This window comes from Limanda limanda, chromosome 9 (assembly GCF_963576545.1).
Source record: "Limanda limanda chromosome 9, fLimLim1.1, whole genome shotgun sequence".
Taxonomy (NCBI): domain Eukaryota; kingdom Metazoa; phylum Chordata; class Actinopteri; order Pleuronectiformes; family Pleuronectidae; genus Limanda; species Limanda limanda.
This window is the reverse complement of record NC_083644.1, coordinates 19,812,997-19,835,123: the sequence shown is the minus strand read 5'-3', so window position 1 is coordinate 19,835,123 and position 22,127 is coordinate 19,812,997. Positions and strand designations below refer to the sequence as shown.

At 41.6% G+C, this 22,127-nt stretch overlaps 1 protein-coding gene across 1 annotated transcript; it reads right to left on the bottom strand.

Moving 5' to 3' along the window:
- Positions 1-13,888: 13,888 nt before the first annotated feature.
- hapln4 (hyaluronan and proteoglycan link protein 4) lies at positions 13,889-21,312 on the bottom strand. The gene is given in 8 exon segments (XM_061078556.1): positions 13,889-14,280; positions 16,624-16,810; positions 17,045-17,160; positions 17,262-17,434; positions 17,641-17,830; positions 19,790-19,922; positions 21,158-21,219; positions 21,222-21,312. Coding segments are annotated over 8 exon segments (1,344 nt in total).
- Between the last annotated feature and the right edge of the window lie 815 nt (positions 21,313-22,127).

Sequence of the window (22,127 nt, the reverse complement as noted above, 5' to 3'; positions counted from 1 at the left end):
GACGACCTATTGAACTGTTGATGAATCTAATTTCATGTATTTGTCTTGGCTCTACAGATATTATTAGGTCTTCAACAAAAATACCACACATTTATGTAAATCCTCAACTCTCACTCAAATTGATTAAACTGATTATTGTGGTGGTTTTTGTAAAGTTTGAACTGACATCTTCCACCAAACCGTCAAAATAAAACTGTTTGCTGTGGTGACGCTGCCTTCGGGCTGTGTGGTATTTTCTGTCAGTTAGAGCTTTTCGGCTTTGTGAAGGCGTGAGGCTTTCTCACAATAAGACTTTAAGTATCGAATGCACAAAAACAAATGTTTTCATCTTCAGATTTCGAAATGTCTGTCCCTCTTTCCTTTGAACTCCTCCTTTTCTCATCTCCTCTGATCCCGCATCGCTCGCTTCCCCTCATCTCAAGTTGAAGCCCAGAAAAAGCAAACGGGCAGCAACGAAAGCATTTTGATTGTGAGTCTTAATTTCTCTCATTTAATCTCACACTGTGTCTCGGCCCAGCAGCGAGTCTCACACCTGAGGCAAGAGCTGCGGGCAGAGCACCGTGCAGCAGGTGTCTCCTCAGGCCGAGCAACAGATCCTAATTGTGACCCCGTCGTTCCCTCACAGCTGAGGACGTCTGAGTTCAGCCAGGATGAGATTGAAAAGGTAGTGGGTTCGCTCGTCTAAACAGCTGAGGCAGGAAAACAGTATTGCTATTTTTGTGGAAGAATGTGTGTTTAGTTGAATCAGTGTGACAGAAGTGTGTGAACAAGTCAGAGGATATTGACTGTGTGTGTGTGTGTGTGTGTGTGTTTGTGTGTGTGTGTGTGTGTGTGTGTGTGTGTGTGTGTTTGTGTCACAGCAGGTGGGAGCAGCAGCATTGTTTGTTTTCTTCCACAAATAAAAAGCACAACACAACCAGACACAATATACAAAAAAAAGTTGATATATGGGAGAGAAACACACTAATGGGAATATGGAGCACTCAAATTTCTTCAAGCATTTCATTGAATATAGTAAAACATAAGAAGCCAATCCGACATCCTTAAAGCATTTACCTGCATGATATACAAATTAAATATTTTTATGATACCTAAAAGCCAGATTTTCCTACAAGAAGGAGAGAGGGGAGGGGTATTTTGTTGGCTGCAATATGCAACTTCACCTCTAGAGGCCACTAAATCTAACATAGTGAGCCTTTAAATGTGCACACGATGATTACAGTCATAACATCATGCTAAAAGTCAGCTGTGTTTTCACCAGTTGATGGTCTATGGACAATATCGAAAACATGGAAACGAATAAGCCGCATTGTTCTTGTTCCTCTGTAGAGTGAGGTCACTTTGCCCTATAGAATAATTAAAGCTACTTAACATTTTGAAGGTTATGTTTGAGCAGATAAATCCATCCAGTACACTTTTCATCATGAGTATCACTCTCATTCGAGCCCATTGTTATGTGGAGAAATCCAAAGCTTGACAGACCTACTGTGCTAAGTTAACGGTTGTTAAGATCTGATTGGAGGGAGTTAGATTCTGACCCTGTATTTAAGTCCATTCACAAACTGAGTGTGACAGAAACCTAAGAATCTCTGGTTTCCTACATGAACTGTAACGACTTTCCTTTCCCTAAACCTCAGGCACTTGAACGCAGCACTCGTCGGGCAAAGACAACCTCATGGAAGTGGTAGAGGCTGTTGTCCTCAGCCGCACACAGACAGACTATTGATTTCCTGATTAGCCCGTCTGTCTTTGATTCCTATTTAGTCTGTCGATGGCATCGACGTCACAATTTCGTTGATTGACCGCTGGATATTTTCTAAACGACAGGAAAACAGACAGTCATTGTTTACTCCGCTCCTCAGTGTCATTTGACAGGTTTTACTCAACTATTGTTTATCATCATCATCTCATATTCTTGTCCTTGTCTTCAGCTCATCAGACCTTTCAAATCTCTCTCTTCTTCCTTTCATCTTGTGCTTTGCTGCATCGCCCCTTAACTTCTTATGTACAGTTGCACCCCTGCTGGTATTTGTGTGACACTGCGTCTCTGTCTGATGCCAGAGTCGAGGCGATTCATCCTTCTCAAGAGAAAGGCTGTGTTCTGGTGGGATGGATGGATGGATGAATGGACACGTATTACATTGAGCGACTGAGTCATGAAAGAGACAAACAGCAGAAATCAATAACAAACACTCCGTCTCTCCTCTGTGATGTAAATACTCTGAAGCTTCTTCTTTCGATTTGTTTTAAATCCATTTAAACTCTGAGGTGTGTTTGTTGCTTAGCCTCCCTGGACCACGTTCATACAGCCAGTTAAGATCCCAAACCTGTCATCTCCCTCTTTTTGTTCCTCCCTCACACACACACTAACACACACACACACACACACACACACACACTGCTGTTTTAAACTGCTGCATCAGAGAAACAGACGCGCTGGACTACACACGTTGCAGGAGAGCTAGAAGCAAGGTCACAGTTCACCGCACAGACCAACATTTCTCCTTTGGCTCTGGTCCCTGCACAACACTTCAGAATGTGGCTCCTGTAGCTGTGTGTTATAACTGTGAGCACAGACACACTATATCTGCAACTGAGCCCGTCTGCTGCCGTGTGAATGTGGTCCACAAGTACTTTTCCATATTTATTGATGTATGTTCTTATGAATTCCAGTCCTGTCATTGTATTATATTCTTTACAAGACAAGCGATCATTAAAGGAACATCTTGTTTGGATCTGTTATCCGGCTCAATTGTGTTTACTTTGTATGGTTTATTTAAAGCCACAGTACATGTATGTGTGTTTAAAGCAGCTGTAATGTCTCTAAAGAGGATCTAATATAATCAAAAAAAGACAACAAGAGCATAACATTTGTTATTAGTGTTTTTCTTAAAGGGGAATTGCAGTAATTTTTAACCTTAATCCCAATCTGAATAAATCTGGTTGTTTAAATGAATAGTATTCACATAATAATTTGGACTCAGCCCAGTAGATATCTTATGGAGCAACAGCGGTGGTCCACAAAATGTTTACTCAAAGTTTTTCTTTCCTACGAATGTTGGTCTTTGCCGAGAGTTTGGCAACATTACATGTCTCACTCAACGAGAGGTGTCACTCTCTTAGTCTCCTGAACTCCTCAGCTTGTTGTCTCTCTCTCTCTCTCTTGTTGTCCAGGATAATTAAGTCATAATTCAGTTTAAGACCAGTTTTGCTTAAGCATGAATACTGGAAACTCAGAAGCAGCTAGCCTAGGTCAAACCAGTTTAATCTGTCCAAAAGCGTGAAAACAAGAAAAAGGTTCAATTTGGAACCAGTTGCCAGGCAACCAGCATAGACTCGATGAAGTTTCCATTTTGTACAATATTGTTCAAGGCTACAGATCTCGTGTCTGAAACTGAGTCTCTGTGAGTGTACAACATATGTTGATTCAAAACTTGAAAGAAGAAAAACAGACCATGAACGTTTCTAAACCCATTAAATAAAAGTTTTAAACTCAATGCAGCAGCAAGGCCAAACATTTGAAATGATCAAACGTTCATTCAGCTCCACACAGACATTTGTGTAGAATGATTATATCAACCACTTTGAATTTGTTATTCCTTCCTTCCTTTACTGCATGTGAAATACATTTGTGTTCTCCACCATTCAGACCTGTTCTCTCTTTGCTGTCCTCCTGGTTCTCTGTGCACAAAATCTTCGATAACTCACTAAGCTGCTGATGTTTTGATTTTTTACCGGAGAACAATCTGCGCCTCTCTGACCTTCATGTGTTGAACAGATGCATCTGTAAATCTCTTTGGATTCAGCTGAAATATTTTTCCTCTACTGCCAAGATATCAATAACACAGATACAATTTTGCTCCCAGGTTTTTTTTTTATTTTTATGAATATATTCCAACTCTCTGGCTGCATTCAACAGAGGAGGTCGCCAAGGGCAAGTCCCCCTGCAGCATGAGCGATGGAGTAGGAGGAATAGAGGAGACGGACAAGTGAGGGGGGATCAGAGGTAACGGAAAGAAGGGAGGAGAGTGAAAGTGGAAGGAGAGAGAGACTGACAGAGGCCAGTTCTGAATACACCCACTGTTATACAGTGTAACCTGAGAGACCTTCAATTCACCTCAACTTCCTCTGATGAGATGAATGTGAGAGTCTCTCCTCTTATCACTGAAAGGTTTCATTTCCTCACAGCTCCTGTAAAAACACAACCACCTCTGTCTCTCTGTCATTCTCTCTGCCTCTCCTTTCTGATATGTGACTCGCTCGCTTCATTATTATTCAGAAACACCAGAAGAAGCCACAGTGCCGGGTTTCTGCTTTTCTTTCGACAATCAATCAGACTGAATATAGAATCTCCTTTACATCCTCTGCCGCTGTTCTGGCTGCCTCACTGATGTTTTATTTTGTGCCCCGCTCAGTCAATTCCAGGAGCAGGGCTCATTAACGCTGCTCACCGTGGAGTTTCTCTTATTCACAGCTCAAAGTGACCTTCAGCTCTCCTCTGTTGCAGAGCAGTAGAAAGAGATTTGCTACAGCCACTTAAAGAGGCTCCCCCAAACGATAAATAGCATGAGCCCTGAGATAGTTGCTCCCGAGGTCTTTGTGAAGCTTAAAGAAACATACCCCAGCATCCTAGAACTTCCTCATCATAACCAATGAAAAGATTTAAAAACATGCTATTGATAGTCCAGATTTGTCCTGGTTCTTGTTGTACAACTTGGCTCTGAGCTGAGCAGATAACTTACAGGCGTGGAAGACTGCTCATCATAACCTTGTTCCTGGGTCGATATCAGCCTCATCTGGCAGGCATGGCGAATCTCCAGTATTATCTCCTAATGACGCTGCCAAAGTTCAAGAAGATTAAAAAAAAAGCAACCGGGGATTTGCATCATCTTAGAGGCCGTGATGTCTCCGACTCAACCCCGACGCCGCTCTGCCTCCTCCTTCCACAAAACACGTCTTTATCTCTGACATAAACATAAGAGGCTGGAGGCACAAGGGCACTTTTATAAACTTTTTTTTATTCTTTTCTCCTCCTCCGCGCAAGCAAACACCAAGCTGCTTATCCGAATCAAAAAAGGATTAATATGCATCGTAACACTGTTTATCTCCATCATCTTTATTGCAGCCAGGTTGTTGAATAGCTTCACCCATGAATCTGCATCCACACACCTGCCCTAATTATGGCTGCAGATGGCGGCGCGTCAGCTCACTAACAGCTCCTTTTACAGTGAGTGTGTGTGTGTGTGTGTGTGTGCTCGTTTGTGGGTTTGTTTGTGTGTGTGTGTGTAGGCGTGTGAGTGTGTGTAAGAGGAGCAAAGCCAGCAAAAACATCAGTGTGAGCCAGGTCTTTCATACACTTTGCCTTCACACTCTGCTCTGCCAGCTGTGTAAACAGAGAGCAGTGTTTTGTTGGATGACCCTGACTGACAATATTGGAAATTCTGCTTTATCAAGCAGATCTAAGCACATCTATCCACACAGTACATTTACTGTGTGGATAGATGTGCACTTCACTTCAGTATTCCAATGTCGTGCTTCTCACTCCAACTTTGCCACATTCAAGTCAGACATTTTATATTTCTGGGGAATATTTAAAAGATGTTTAAATTGCAGTTAAGAACAGATCTTGGGTAACTCTACATTCCACTGTTTGCATGTATTACACACATTAAAGCGTCCAGCACACAAGGACTCATAAGTCACAGGAAATACAGTTGCAGTGGTGAAACATTTGTCCCCACATATATTTCTAGATGCAAACAAAAAGCCTTCCCATCCATGAACATCACTCAAGTTGAACCAGGAGAAATGATCAGAGAATGAAAACATTTGCCAAAAAACTGCATAATGATATGTGTAAATGTTTTTTTGTCCTCTGTCTCACTTAAATCATACTGCAAAAAGAGCATTCTTTATTTATTGCTTTGTAGCTAATGTAACAAACACACTAAAAATACAAGCACTTTGAACTTGTTAGATGTTTTACCTTTTATATTAAAAGTACATTTTGCTGATACAATTGAAGTTCTTTAATTAACACCTGCAAAAAACAAGTTGAGAAGACTAAATAAGAAGATAATGTTGACGCTGTGAACTTGTTAGCACTCATTAGGAAAAAAAAATTGCTTTTCTGCACAAACGATGAATGTCTATCCATTATGTAATGACTCTACCCCTGTTTATGATTTTTAAAGGGACTGTTTTTAGAACATTTAAACGACTTTTGATTTGTCTTCAGAATCTTTTTGTTAAGTTTAAAAACTCTGTGGCCTTTTTTTATATTTGGTTGTTTGGACTTTGGACTGCTTTTGGTTCCTGTAATTGGATTTATATCTCCGTTGTTTGTACTTTAAGTTTATCATTTAATTGTTCCTGTTTCACTTTGGAGTTTCCTTTTGTGTCTCTTACATTCCTTCCTCTCTTTGTCTGATTTTCTCGCTCCTGTGATTGTCTTCACCCCAATGTGTCACTTATCCTGACTCCTTTGTGTGTGGATATATCGACTCTGTGCTCCACACTGTCTTCTGCCAGTTTGGTTTGAAAACATCCTTGTGTTTTTTTACTGTCGCTTAATTGTTCTTTTGATTTCTGTTGATTTTTTAGTCTTTTTTTTAGGTTAAGACTTTTAGTTTTCTTGTTTGCTTTATTAAAGTTTAATACCGACCTATTCCTACCTTTCACGTTTGGTCTGCCACAAAAAAAATGTTGTGGCAAAAGCAATATTCTCTCTATTTAAACTCTGTTTTGGTCCCTACCAACTTCTGAGGTAAATGTCTTTCCAATATCTATTAAAGCCACTTAAAGCAAAACTTTTAATTCAGGACTATCACCTCTAACAAAGTAAATTTACTTTGTGTCGACACTTTACTTTAAAGAAGACATATTAGCTTTCAACAATTAAGTTGAATCCCATAATAGATTTAAATATCTATTTGTACTTAGTATTAATGCTTTTAGGTAAAAAGCATGTTTTCAATGTAGAAATAAGCTTGTTTGCTGCAGTTTGTGCTGTTCTGCTTTTATTACTTAAAAAATTATTATAATAAACTGAAATGTTAATGATGTATGCTAAACAGACAGTTTTAATATCCGTCAGTGAGAATCCCAGCAAATGTAAACCTGTCTGTCTGTATCGTCTTGATAATTCAGGTATTTTGATGAAAACGGAAAAGAGTAGAATCACCCGAGAGAGAAGGTTGCTGCTCTCACTCCTCTCATCTCATCTCTCCACCACTTATCTTCTTCTCTACACAGTGAGTGTCTGATGGAATATTATATATACATATATATATATACAATATTGTTGAATGATCATTGGTCGTACACTACTGTTCACGATGCATTGTGGGAAGCAATGAGGTCATTATATATATATTTATATATATATAGGTGTATAGTATATATAAAAAATATACTATACGATTGAGAGATCCCAATATATAGTGGATTTCATGGAGATTAGTGAGTGATTTCAGAGACAGTCTAAACCTTTTTTTAGGAATAATCGTGAATTAAACATGTGAATCTGAATGAGAGAATAAAGTAAGGTAAGGATCTGAGTCAGTTACTTTCTCCACAACTGAATCCCCCACAACTGGTGAGGACAGCTCCTTTATTTTTAAACTTTTCACTCCCTCTACTTTCTACTCTCTGTACTCGAGGTTATCTGAGGAGAAATAGCAGGGCAGTGTGACAGGTCCACTGATCTTATAAAATATTCAATGAGAAAGATGTGTGATATAGCTGCTAAACAGACAAAGAAAAAGCTTCACAGTTTTTTAGGGTCAGAAGTTTGGGCTCTTAACGCCGGCTTCCTTCGGGAGGTCACTTCAAATCCTTCAGAGGATGAAAGTGCACTCGGCCCGTGAAGTGAGTAGTGTGTGTTGTGGCAGCAGTTCTTGTGACTGAGGTGTGATAAGGTTCAGCGGTTCGTGTACTTTCAGGAGCCACTCAGTTCCTTCTCTTCCCTGCAGGACCACAATAGCTCAGTGACCAGCCAATTTCTGCCTGCTGGTGCAGCCCCCCCCCCCATACCCTTGAGTCTTCCTGCTTTTCTCCCTTTCCCCACCTTTACCTCTTATCTCTCCGCTTTCATTTTTATCCCTTCACCCTTTCTCCTACCTATCTCCCCTCCGCACTTCTCCTTCTCTGTGCCTGCCTTTCACTCTGTCCTTCCCTGTGACTTTGTGTTTGTGGTGAGACTGACTCCACACACACACACACACACACACACAACACACACAACACACACACACACACACACACACACACACACACACACACACACACACACACACATTGACGACTGCATTCCCACACAAATGGCTTGAACTTTTTTATCAACCTCCCACTATTCTCATTCGACCCAATCCAGGACTGTTGAAAGTGCCAAGTGAGTATACAAGTGTGATTCACTGTTGATGTGGTGAGTGTGGCAGCTTTTCACTAAAGCAAAGAACTAATGGAATGATGGAGGTTGAAGGTGATAAATCTAAAGTTCACCTTTGCTACCTCCTACGGTGGCCGAGAGAGCTCAACCCGCTGCAAATTTAGAAAACACATGCAAATAGAACATGTGCAAATTTAGAAAAAAAACTTTACAGATTTGACGACACCAGTCAGGTTCATCAGTTCATCATTTGCATGTGTTGTCAACTCGCTGAAATTCTTTTCTTTTTTTTATAAAAAATAGAGCGAAAGTGCTTTCATATTCAAACGTAGTAGTTTAGATGTAGCTTTTTCTTCCAAGGCATTGATAAATCACAGGGCAAACGTGCTTGTTCATTAGCCACACTGTGCTCCGTCAGATGTTTAACACTTTCAATTATCTCAGCACTGCTGTCTGTTTAACGCTACCCACACTCTGGGGGAAAGCTCTCACAATTTGACCAATTACATATCTCCACAAATCATAATATGTATCAGCAGCAGTGTCTTTCAGCTGAATTACACACAGAATGCATAAGGCATTAAGGGAAATAGTTAAGGGAGAGAGGGTAATTCAAGAAGTTATTTCCCCTGGGTTTCTGTTAAATGGACATGGCATCTGTTTGTGTGTTCAATCATATTTATACTGAGGTCAGATGCAAAGTTAGTATTAATTCCTGTGAGCATATAATCTCCAAGCATTGCATTGTTCCCATCGTAGCCTGAAGTCTACGCCGTCAACAAATAACTTAGATGTTTGTCGAGAGGGATTCCACCAGTTTCGAGATCTTAATGAAGACATCCTTTGTTTGAATACAATGAATTAGTATAAAAGATTTGCAGTGATGTTACATGTACTTTTTTAAAATATATTTTATAGACATTTAACCACAAGAGAAACTCAAATTTTGTTCTTTTTTGGCTGTTCGGTTTGTGTGGATTCTGCACCTGGAGCATTGTGTTTTTAAACAATTTTTTTATGTCCCACTGTCTGAACAATTTTATATTTATACAATCAGTCAGTCAGAACTTAATTGCTCTTTAATTAAGTATTTTTTATACTAATTTTCTGTGGCACAAAATTGCAAACAGTCCGTCTGAAATCCACAACAAAATTACAATTTTTGTAATGTTTTTGGCAAAATCTAGACTGAAAAATGCTGTAGGGGACACTTGTAGGCACTTTACATTATAGCAAAAATGCCTAGAACTGTCCCGACCAATAGAGAATGAGCCGGACACCTCTAGGCACTTATCATTGAGGCAAAATGCCCAGAAATTTTCCTCACTTTTGGTTAGGGAAATACAATACATGGGACACTTGTAGGCACTTTACATTATTGCAAAAATGCCTAGAAATATCGCGACCAATCAGAATGAGCCGGACAAGTATAGGCACTTATCATTGAGGCAAAATGCCTAGAATTGTCCCACACTTGTGGTTAGGGATGTACAATACATCAAAGATCACAGAGGTAAACCTTTACCTGTGTCTGACATCTGTGTTTGCACTTAGGCTGCAGCCAAAAATTCATCTTAACAGCCAATGATGGTGCAAAACGATGTCAATCATTGCAAGAGTCAAATTTCAATTTACAGCTCAATTATGAGTAAACTGCTGAGTTTCTTGTATTATAAAGGGAGTATTAAAGGAGTGGTTGCATGTTATATGTTTTCTCAATAACACACTGGTGTTTGCATGTATTGTCTGATTAGACCTTTGCTCAGATTCACGTTGGGCAGAACGGCGTTGGGTTTAATGTGTGCTACATCAACACAGAGCTCTCCTTTCACAGCCGACACTTTGTCATGTTATACAATGAAAAGCACAGGTATAATTAATAACGTTAACCCTGCTGTGCCCAGGACCATGGTATTATAAATGCTGGCCTGTGACACACTTAAATGGAATATAGCCTTCATTAATCAAAATAAAATGTGAAAATGTCAGTTGTGAAAATGGTCTGGAAGGTTAAAGGCGTCATTTTTCCAACTGGTGAGAAGTTGAAAGAAAACTACAAGGAGAATCAGTGAGATGTCAGCATGTCTGTGCAAACATCTGTGAGGTGCACTAGCAGAGGTGAGGGTGCATGTTTGTGTGTGTACTTGTACACTTGTGTGACTCGTGTTAATCCTGTGTCTTTATATTTTTTGTATCCTGTGTCTTTGTATTTTCTCGTCCGCTCCTCTCTGCTTCCATCCAAGAGCTGTTCAGGGGCCCTGACCTCTGTCGCAGGCTGATGAATGAGATTCGAGTGAGAGCCGGCGTCCTTCCCATTGCTTCGGATTTATTGTGTGGCAAAATACTCTGTTGTTACAGGGTCACCTAATTTCTTGTCATCCTCAGAAGAAAAAGGCAGAGGACGGGGTGGCTTGATGAAATGAACACAGCGCTGTCATCTTCTGAGCAAACAAATTGAAAGGGCTCAATCACTTTCCTGCAGTGTGCTGTCTTTGCAACACCCTTCTCTCTGCCTTTACATCTAATGTTTATCTTGTCATGAAATGAAAGGGAACGTAAATTTCGCTTTAATCAAGGCCAGTACCCCCCTAATGTTCTGCCTCATGAGGATATTCTCCTGCCTGACCTGTTGAGCCCAGCATCTGTGGAATGTGCTGGTTTCTTTGAGCACTCAGTCGGTCCAACATCTAGCTGCTATTACCATTATTATTCCTGCTACCGAAAGCATACTGCGCACAGATCTATCGTGGTGCTTGCCAAAGCGCTGGCAGACAAACTGGAAGCCTTGGCTGCTATTTATGACCCCGCTCTTACATAAGATGGCATTGCTGCTAAATGCCATGCAAAGTGAATTTCAAATGGGTTAACATCACAATCCAGAGCACATAAAAAAACATCTGAATCACTTCAGCACTGAAATCCCAAATACATAATTCAGCATGAAAAATAAATGTCATAGTGCATCAAGCAAGACTTTGCTTATTAATTTAATGGCTGTGACTCCAAATCTGCAGCGGCACAGAGTAATGGGGTTGGTGAGTGTACCGAGCAAATCATTAAAATCATCAACTTTCATCAGCCAAGGAGGTATTTCTTTCCTCTTTGAAAATATAAAATAACAGGACAAAGCCGTCTATAGGGATGTGATTTACTTTTCACGGCTCAAGTTTGTCACTTGCAGCAATCCCTGTATTATGTTGGACTCGCCATAAACTTGACTTTAATTACATGCTGTCAGTTGCCATGACGATAACATGGCTTGTTCTGCAGCGTTGGAGTAACTCCAACTCACTCCCACTCAGAGCCGGCTCACTGCTCAGCAGCTTCTCTGCTCAGCAAACCCTGGATCATGTGAGTCAGAGCAAAGCACAAATACTCCAGATTGAAACATTCATCACTCATCATCTGTGACTTCTACTACTTACACAATAACTTTGGTCCCCAGAAGTAGCTGCAGAGTGAGCGCCCCTGCTTTCACACAGAGGTTAATCACTCCACTACTTTGAGCTGTTCCCGCTGCCTTTTTAAATGTATTGAATGACGGATTTGCATGAAATCTGGTTTAGATTTTTATGGTTCCCAGAGGAACTATCCCACTGACTTTACATTGTTACAGTGACTTCATTGAGCGCCTTCATGACACTAACATTGTGTTACTTTTCGTGAAATATCTCAACAACTATTTTATAGATTGCCATCTAATCTAATCAAATAGCTACTAAACAAATGTTATTATCATTGAACTCAGCTGCTCTTTTTGTTTAGATATATCAGATTGCGAACATGGTAAATATTACACCTGTTAAATGTCAGAATGTTGGCATAAGCTGTGTTCCAGTTCAGAAGCCGCATCTGTCGAAGAACTTGGTCTAAGGAGCTGTACCTTCATAGACCTCATAGGCCGTGAAAGCAGAACCAAAATGAGTCAGTCATGTCTATGGTGGATTTATGCGATTTATGCAATGAATCCTCAGATAGGTTATCCCGAGAAGGATTCACTTGTTGGATTCTTCATTGCTCACAAATAGAAAAATGCATCTGTCAACTGCATTTGTATGAGCCTTTGAAGGTAGCAGCCCCTGAATTGGGACAAAGCTTTTGTTACTGTGTATATGTTGGCATTTTAACTTCCAACACATTACAGGCATACTCACATTATTGCAGAAAAACCAAGAGTTTGCGTTGCATCTTCTGCATTGGTTGACTTTGTCGAATCGTGGCACAGTACATGTCGTTATCCTAGCTGCAATGTTAATGTAGCTAACAACAGACTTCTATATTTCAGCAACAGCAAAAACTCTTGAAATCTTTTCACTCCTTCGCTTGGAGACAGTCAGAGGCTTTGTCTCAGTAGACACAACAAATTGTCTATTAAAGTCAGGGTCGATTCCATGTGCCTGATGTCATGTCCTCCTGAGACACTGAACCTCAAATTGCTCCCGGTGGTGAGACATGTGCCTTGCATTCAAGCTGCCATTTGACTGACAGTGCACGTGAAGGAGACACATTGTAAAGTGCTTGGATAAGAACCTCAATATAAATGGATTTCCTGTCCAAACTCATCAGGCCACTGAGTGACCCCACATACCTTAAATGGAAGCAATGAAGCGATCATTAGATTTCTCCTCGTTCATCCTCTTTTTTTCTTTAACCCTGATGTGTGTTATATATCATGATGGACAAGAAACTGCACACAGATTGTTCAAATCAACAATTTAAAGATTTTTATTGTTTCATTTTACATTCACCTATTTTGTAGAGGCAAACATACTCTGCAATAACATTTGCAGTGCAGCTGGTGGCCCAGGTAGCTAAGAAGTGCAGTACGTGAGGTAAATATCAATTAGCATAGCTTTGTGTTTCTGCTAAATCCGCCCCAGTAGCTACTCACAGCCAAACAATACATGCTCACTAAATCTTAGCAAAGATGCTATCATAAAATAAAGTTCTATTTATTTAAAGTGCAAATATTTTAAGAGCTAGTGCAATGTTTACTACTTGGTCTGTTCAGCTCTGATGATGAGGTCGCCAAGTTTTAGTTAATGAGAAAAATGACTCGCACTGTGCCAGAGGGTTGCTAACCAAGCGTGGCTCCCGTTACAGGCAATTACACTTTGTACAATCCAAACTTCACAGGGCATCTTGGATCTTTTCCATACAGTGAGGCGGATCATCCCATCTCACCCAGTAATGAATGTTTTCACCCTGGCACTGGGATTCTGGCTCAGACTGGGGCTCAGTACTCAGGAGCCACAGCGGGGGCCAAAAATATGTTCCACACACACACACATGTAAACAAGCGTATTCATGGCAGACTCTCTGATGCGAGGAGTCTGAGTGATGATCAAGCTGCTGTTTAATCTAACAGTTTTCTGACGACAGATGTGCTAACATACTTACTTCCTAAGATGATTGACTGGCTGTGGATGAAAGGAAAATCACCCAAGTCGACAGTTGCAGTAAAATCCCAAATTGTATCCCTCCTCCTGCTCTCAAGCTTTAAATCACGCTTGTGGCATTCATGGGGATGCTGTTGCTGCTCTTCCTCCTTGTCAAACTATCTGTGCGGCTTTTTGTCATTTCAGAACCTCCTGCTTTATCGTCCTTGTTCTTGAGGAAACAGTAGACCCCGTAGAGGCGGAATTTTTTATCAGGGAAGCCCAGGTGCCGGACACCTGGCTGGGATTCTCCACAGCGAGAGCGGGGGTTGACTATGGGGTAACGAATGCTGCCATCCTCCAGCCAACCGGCTTCACAGCGGTCCAGGAGCTGGAACTTCCACGCTGCGTACAGTTGACCCACTTTGGCCGCCACAGAACCATCTCGAATGCAAGCCTTCATCGCCTCTGCATAGTTCACCTTCTTAAAGCGTTTGAGGAAGTACACTTTGCCTGGGGAGAGATATAAAGGGTGAGGAGGGGATGTTTGTTGTAAGAAATAGTGGAAGCGTGAAAGGAAACAAAGCAAGTGTATTGTTCAGAAGGGCAAAAGGAGAGAAAGAGAGGGAAGTGAGTGAGGGAGTGAAGCCACAGAGACGAGCTGAGCCTGGAGGGCAGATATTCTCAGTTTTCCTGGCCTCTCCGCCTGATTGTGTTCAGAATATCAACTCATTCAAACAACTGTCTGGGCAGCAGCGCAAAATCGAAAGCCAATACTCAGTCCGCGGACAGCACTCTAACTCCACATTACCCTAAAACGCTTCCATTTTTGCTTTCATCTCACCTCTGGGGAGACTTTTTGCCTGGCAGTAAGAAAGAACGTCAGTGGGCTGATTGGTTGAATAGTTTGAACCGAGCTGGATAACAAGGTTGTCTCTCCTAAGAAAGAAGGAGGATATAAAACATAAACTAAAAAATCTCCAAACATCTGCCATCATAAAAATCATGTCCGCAACCTCAGCTTTGATCTTGGCTCAGCTATTGATTTTGCGCTTGTTTATGTGACTGGCGGTTATTAGAGAGGCAAAATATTGTCTGATATTTCCCCAGGGGATGAGCCACAGTATCGGTCGCAACCACTGCTGAAGCTGCCCACAACAGACTGTCCACAGTAATTAACACTCAGGGGAAGCTATGAGCAGTCATTTAAGGTTTCTGTCATATACTATTTTCTTCTCGAAGGCTGTCCAAAAATGTATTTGTGATTCAAATGAATCGCATTGTCTTTTATCTGTTTAGTTTTTCAAATGCATGAGAAGTTTTTAATTCTCTTTCACACTTCAAAGTGGTGCGTGCCTGTTTGAAGTCCCGTTTTTTTTTCATACTGAATTTTTATAATTCCCTGTTGAGCAATGACGCACTCTGTTTCACTAATATGGTAAATGTTCTGAAGTTGTCTATCAAATTAGGAAGTATACTTATTTGTTTACTCGCCAGAATTTAGATGATAAGATTGATACTACAGCGAGAATCCAGAATACCACAAAAAAAGGAAAACAAGGAAAATAGCTTAGCTCTGGTAACTAGCACACAAAGCTCACTAATTAACGCAATTTGTAATATTTGATTTGTTGAACCTGTACAAAAACAACCAAGTAAAAACCAGATTAAATGGCTGATAGTATTGTGATAGCAAAACTGAAGATTTGACTGTTTTATCAATTATGTTATTGATTATGTTAATGCACTGCAGAGTTAACCTTGCAAAACACAGTGTACAGGCCATTCTCGGCAGACAGGCGGAACTGGGAAAACCATAAACTGTTAATAAATCATAGCATGGAGGGCATGATAGCTACTCAAAATTAAAGAGTAATCTAAATCACCCCGTGGTGACTCGCTGCAGTATAGGTCATAAATCTAATTTCTCCAGGTTTGCAGATTGGACATGGAGCAATCTAAAAAGCCAAATTTATTAGATAGTTTTATTCAAATAATGAATTTTTAAGTGCTCATCTTTCCAACAAATGTGGTGTTAAATCGTTATTTGATGTTATAAAGATTCCAACATTTGGATATGGGTGGGAAGTGGAGACGCGTCATTCATCTTTATATAAAGTCTATGGGACAAACACTCAACACCTGAGCTGTGAGTGTTGGAGCAGCCGACTGAAACAAGTCACACAAATCATTTTCACTCACTCACTCACTCATCATAAAATGCATAAGACAAAAATTGTGCTTTACTTTTACTCTTCTGAGCTGAACAGTGACGGCAGATTACCTTGTTCCCAAAACAATAAACTATTCCTTTAATAACCAAACTTGACCCGATCAGCCCTAACACCGCTCATACGTTTCATGCCTCTAAAGGCTAATCCAGCCTGTGACTTTCTCAAGTTTGTTTTGAGTTTATGAACCTGGAGCTGGCATGTGCGACGGAGACACTCGCAGACTCTCTGAGGGAATGTGATGTAAATCAAAGAAGCGGGAGATGAAAGGCGATGCATGTTACCCAGCGGACACTGTGGCCCGACGAGCAGCACTGAATCAACACAGCTTGATCTAAATCCAATGGCCTTAGGCCTGCAAGATCACAGGCAGAGATTAAAGACACAGGCCTCATTTCCCCACGGCCTAACGCTCATGATGCATCCCTTTTCTATAGAGGATTACTTACAATACTCCTCTGCCAGTGTCTTGTTCTCTTCCAGTCACAGATGTGGGATATTGGAATGGATGTTTGTTTCGAGGTGTATGATCATGTACAAAGTCTTTCTGATCATCACATACGCAGACGCATGTGCACACACCTTTGGCCGCCAATCTACAGGGCCCTATCTCTTTGGTTCTCACCATTCAGCTTGGAAGTGAAACAGAAAGCATCGTAGCGCTCATCCTCCTTATGCCTGTAGCCATAGTTACGAACACCAGCGGGGGTGTCCTTGCGGCCGCACTCGTCTCTGGGATGAGAGATAGGGTACTGGACTGAGCCATCCTCCAGCCATCCAGCATTACACCAGTCCAGTCCCTCGAGCCAGGCCTGTAGAGGGAGATAATGTAGGTGAGTGGGACGTACTGGAGGATTAAAGATATTAGTGGAGAAAGAATGTGGTTTATCTCTTCTGACATAACTCCATTACTCTGTTCTTCAGTGTGTAGGGATTTCTAAAATAGGAGGTATTGACCTGTGGTATAATTTCTGATCTGATCATATTCATATTCTTGATATCAGACTCACTGCTACTGTCTGAGCTTCAGGGATGTTTGACTTTACCTTGTGAAGTTGAGAGTGGGAGGCCAGGATGGCGTCTTGCTGTTTGCAGGCATCCTCAGCCTGGAGGTAGTTGAGCCTATAGCGCCCCTCACGGGGGTAGTAGGGAAACACCACTCCTACAGTTGACAGAGGCAAGTTTAGTGTTGAGTATTCAGGCTGTGACATTGTTAAAAGAATTGAAAGAAATTGTTAATTGTTGAAGCCCCATATCCCTGACCCTCTAGGTCTAGGTTGACAAATCCTGTGTCATCTTCCATGTCGTTGGTGACTTCACACTCGTAGCGTCCATAGTCATCCAGGGTGACGTTTTGGATGATGACTGAGGCGTCGCCTGGTCCCGCCTGCTCCAGAAACACACGGCCTTGGTACACCCCAAACACACGCTGCTGCCTGGAGACATGTCACACAAGGGCACGTTTCTTTAGAAATTCTTGCCAGGGCAATGACCAGTAAATTGATAAATTGATTGATAAAAAAAACATCAAAAGAATATGATTTGTGATCAACCCCTCACATAGAAGCAAAGGGAAACCATTCAGTTTAATCAACATCCAGTATCGTTGGTTAGACTGATCTAGAACAGATGCAGAATTCACCTCCCGAGTGCCACAAAGACGTCCTCAAACTGCAGAGCGTCTGTCACTTTGGTCCATTTAATCCGGATGCGATCCGGGTCGCTGTTCTCCGGCTCGTGATGGAATCTGCAGGGCAGAGTGATGGAGCCACCGCGATGTGTCACCACTTTACCCGGAGCTGTCTGCACAATGACCGCTCCGGTGTCGTCCTCTGTGGGAGGGAAGACAACGGAAACAAAGGCTGAAAAATTAAGATTATCCATTTGCTCAATCTTCCCTTCCTGTTTCCTATACTTTTGAATTTTTCATTTGCTTATTTATTTTGCAAGTGGGTTTTAATCAACGTATTTTTATGTTTTATATTGATACATTCGTTTCATTGCCAAAGATCTATATTTTCAGTCCTTTCAATGCTGCTTCCAATCCCCCTCAACTTTGCCAATAATTGAAATTCATATTCTAATCGTCAAATTCCATCTTTGATTCTCTTTGTGAGGGATGTCACAGCCCGACGCTTGCAAAATTAAATCTGCATCAGTTAACAAAAGCCTGAGCTGTCACATCCAGGCCTCATTGGTTCAGCACATCAATATTGGAGGAGTTTTTTTCATCCAAGGTTCCATTTTGGGTGGTTCAAATCCCAGTCAGGGCAATCCTCCCGGAAAAAAGACCCCCAGGCTCACATCCTTAATGCTTCCGCCTCTCATCCAACATCATCTTGGATTGGCCAAAGCGCTGCCATGACCCTTAAAGCATTAGTGGTATAGATTGGGGATTGTACTATTCTGCAGTTCAGGCTCTCCTCTGTGTAGATCTGCCAAAAAACTACCAACTCCAAAATTCTTATATGATCTCAGTGTGCAAATTAGCAATAACAAGACTTTGTGTACCCTTTTTGCGATTTGCTGTTTGTCTGTGTGGGTGTTGTGTGTGCACGCCGAAGCAACCAAAGAGTTTGCACATGACCAAGTGTCGTGTCAACTTTTAAAAACATTTAATGAGGGGCTGCACAAGGTTTTCTGATATGTTGTGACCAGATAAAGGCACCTACAATTATTCCTGCCAGCCGGCAATTAGTCCTGTCACTGCTCAGCGCTCTGCACGAAGTTGTTTATCACCAGCAGCCACGGATGCATCGAGCAGTGTTTGATCAAAACTGTGAGCACATTATTTCCCAAAACTGAGAGCTGTGCTGCAACATGATGTCACTGTTTCATTTACAGACAACCACGGTGGTGGGACGCCTGTTAATACCTTAATACCCGGGGGTGTTTGCAGATAGGGAGGGTTTTCTGTCCCTTTTCAGTGCACTAGTGAGTCTTACTGCTAGTCAGGGTGCCTGGGTGAAGGGATGTAGGTCATTGTACTCTCCTGGTAAAACTAAAGGCTGAAAAAAGCAGTTGCTTATCAGAGGAGTTCGGTAAATCCCACTGTATGTTGTCAGCTCAGCTAAACAAAGTTACCACCCAAAGTAACACAGAGAAAAAGAGATAAATATTTGACGGCTGGCTCCAAACTCGACTGCAGCGGGAAGATGTTGCTGCTCTGAACCTGCTCATGTTTAAAACTGCGATGTGTATTTGCCCGCCTGCCGGATTCAAGTCCAAACAAATGGGCGGTTGTATATAACAAGGAGAGGACGCCTGCACCACACGTGTAAAACACACACAGTTACTGCTTCATCATCCTCTCATGTTGAACTGAGGGCAGACCGAACACTACTGTCACTCACTTTTGCCTCTTAAGGTGCAAATTGGTTTTACAAGAAGTGACAGGTCCGAGCTTGCATGTTAGCATGCTTACGTCAGTATAAAGGTCTCTGTCCTCTCCAAAATAAAGGCCAAAAAAGCCCCAAAATGTTTGTAATAGTAATAAATGGTTTTACTTTGACGTATTGCTGCTTAAGTAAAGTAAAGAATGTACATACTGTATGTTTAGTAAAAATAATTTGACTTGTGAGGAGTTTTGTTTGGATATACTTGGCAGATAGGCGGAGGAATTAAAGTATTTTAGAAAATCTGCTTAAACAGGAGCAACTCTACTCAACAACTGCTTATAGGACAATTGTCAACAATGCATAGAGTTTATGTGTCTTACATAAATATGGGCACATCTCAGTGATGCTGGCCCCTTTGTCAATAGAAACCATGAAAGAGTAAAATGTCCTTACCGAGAACATGCACCACTTTTCTCCTCCCCTTCTCTACGTCAGCGGGTAGTGAAGTCACTGAGAGGGCAAAGGTCAGGATGAAAACCACAAAGAACATTGTCCCACAGGCCAGAGGCTGGGACCACTTTGGGAACTGCAGGAATGGACAGAGCACAGAAACCAGAACATCATTATAACATTATAGCATAGTAACATTACAGTGATACAATAAAGACCTATTAGAGTTAGGCTAGATAATAGTTCAGTAATGTGGAAACCTCCAAACATCATCCCAGAGAACTGCAGTGGTTCTTGGTGGTTTGCAGCTGGTTGCCAAGACGCACACAACTGATCACTTCAAATTTCTCAAAACAAGAAAACAAAGTTACTGTGTTTGAGAGTCGTGCTTTAAAATAGCTTAGCAGTCTGCTACACTCATCACTCCAGGTCACAATATGAAAGGAAAGGATATTCCTACCAGGATTATTCAAGACTTTAAGCTTGTTTGGCTCTTTTTATCCTCAGTGCCAAGTGGAGGAGGAACATGAAGAATACAGAACATTTGGAATATACAGCAGACTTGATTTGACAGTAAATTAAAAATGGTTACTGAAAAAACAAGAGTGCGTACCTTCCACCAAGGCCCAACAGTCCCCTTAAATTCAATGAAGCTGCACCAAATTTAATGGATGCTTCCCTGACGCATAACACATCCTTTCACCAAGTTTCAATGGAATTAGTTCTCTAGTTTTTGCACAATCTTGCTCACAAATAAACAAAACAACCAACATAGCCTCCTTGGCAGCAGTTATTAATCTAGTGTCTGTTGTGTTTTCTGTTTATTAGACCAAACTCTTTTATTTTCATTCAGCATATTAACACTCCTCTCTGGCGGTGAACGATGATGGATCACCTGGCTGAAAAACACAGCTCCTCCTGGAAGTTAGTGCTGCTTATTCTGGTCAAGTGCTCATTATCTCAGCCTGGGTTGTGGGTGAATGTGAAGCGAACGCACGCAGCCCTACAGAGTGTGGCTCATGAGCATCAGTAATGATGTCAAAAGAGGATAACACAGATTCTAAACAAAAGAGTCAAGCGTTTTGTCTTCTTGTGTATGCACTGCTTGTTTTCTGCTTTATCAGTGTCAACCATGAATAATTGCCTCCTATAAACCAGCACTGTGCTGCAGCATAAACATGTGAATATGACGACAGGCCCCAGTGAAGCAGAGTTACTAAAGCAGCTACTTCACATGCACGTTGCACACAATAAAAAGCCATCCCCTGCTGCATTATTTTTTTCTCAAGGTTAGTCCAGTGATCACTCCTGCAGGTCTCAGGCAGCACAGAGAGCTGCAGTCGCACTATTCAAGCACAGAAGTGAACTTACCATGTCTATCCCAGCAGTAGTAATGTGTAGATGGAGCAGATGTGCCGCTGTGAGCCGTTTAACTCCTCGGCCGGGCTAAATGTTGTTCTGCAGCAGCTCTCACCTCTCTTCCTCTTCCTCTCCCTCCCTCCCTCTCTCTCCGTTTCCAGTCCCATCGCTGATCTGTCGGCACTGCAGGGGGAAACCACTGTTGTCTGTGGGTCCCGCAGTACTGCCGATGACGCAGCACACACTTCCACTGTGCAGAGCTGTGTGTAAAAGTCAATCAGGGCAATGACCTCTCACTGATTTAATGTTGTCGAATATCTTTCTGCGTGTGATCCGAGTCCATTAGAGTGACTGTCATTGGCTCGAGAGTCGCACTTTGTTTCAGTTAATGCAGTGAAACCTCATTTACATTCAGGCAGATCACTGTTGCTATTAAAAGGCCGCTGCCAATGACGAAGGCTGTTTGTGTTGCAGGTTGAGCCTGATTGTTCTATTCGAAACAGATTGAATTCTCCTAAACGACTTATGGCTCCAAGATGAAGAGGGAGGTGACAAATGATTTTCTTCATAAGTATGTTTCAATAATGGTGAAGTAGTTAATATAATAATACCACTGGTGCAATTTGAGGTAATATGGCCACGTAATTAAGGGAAGCACGGTGGCTGGCAATGTGGCCAAGAGGGTTGTTGGTTTGAATACTCTTCAGCTGGATTTGGCTCCAGTTCCTCCGCGACTCTCAAAGGATAACGAGTTAGATATTGGATAGATGGACTAAATTAGGCCCACGCTTTTAATTTAACAGCTCAGAGTGATATAGAAGTGTACTGCAAAATGTGAGTACTCTTACTTATGATACTCTCAGGGTGTGCAGTTAATCCAACTGTGCTCTTTTACTTAAGTTAAACCCCTGTGCCCCAGGACTCCACTGCCTTCCCCTCTGCTGAGCCATGTCCACCCACGCCACCTCAGCTCATTCTCCAG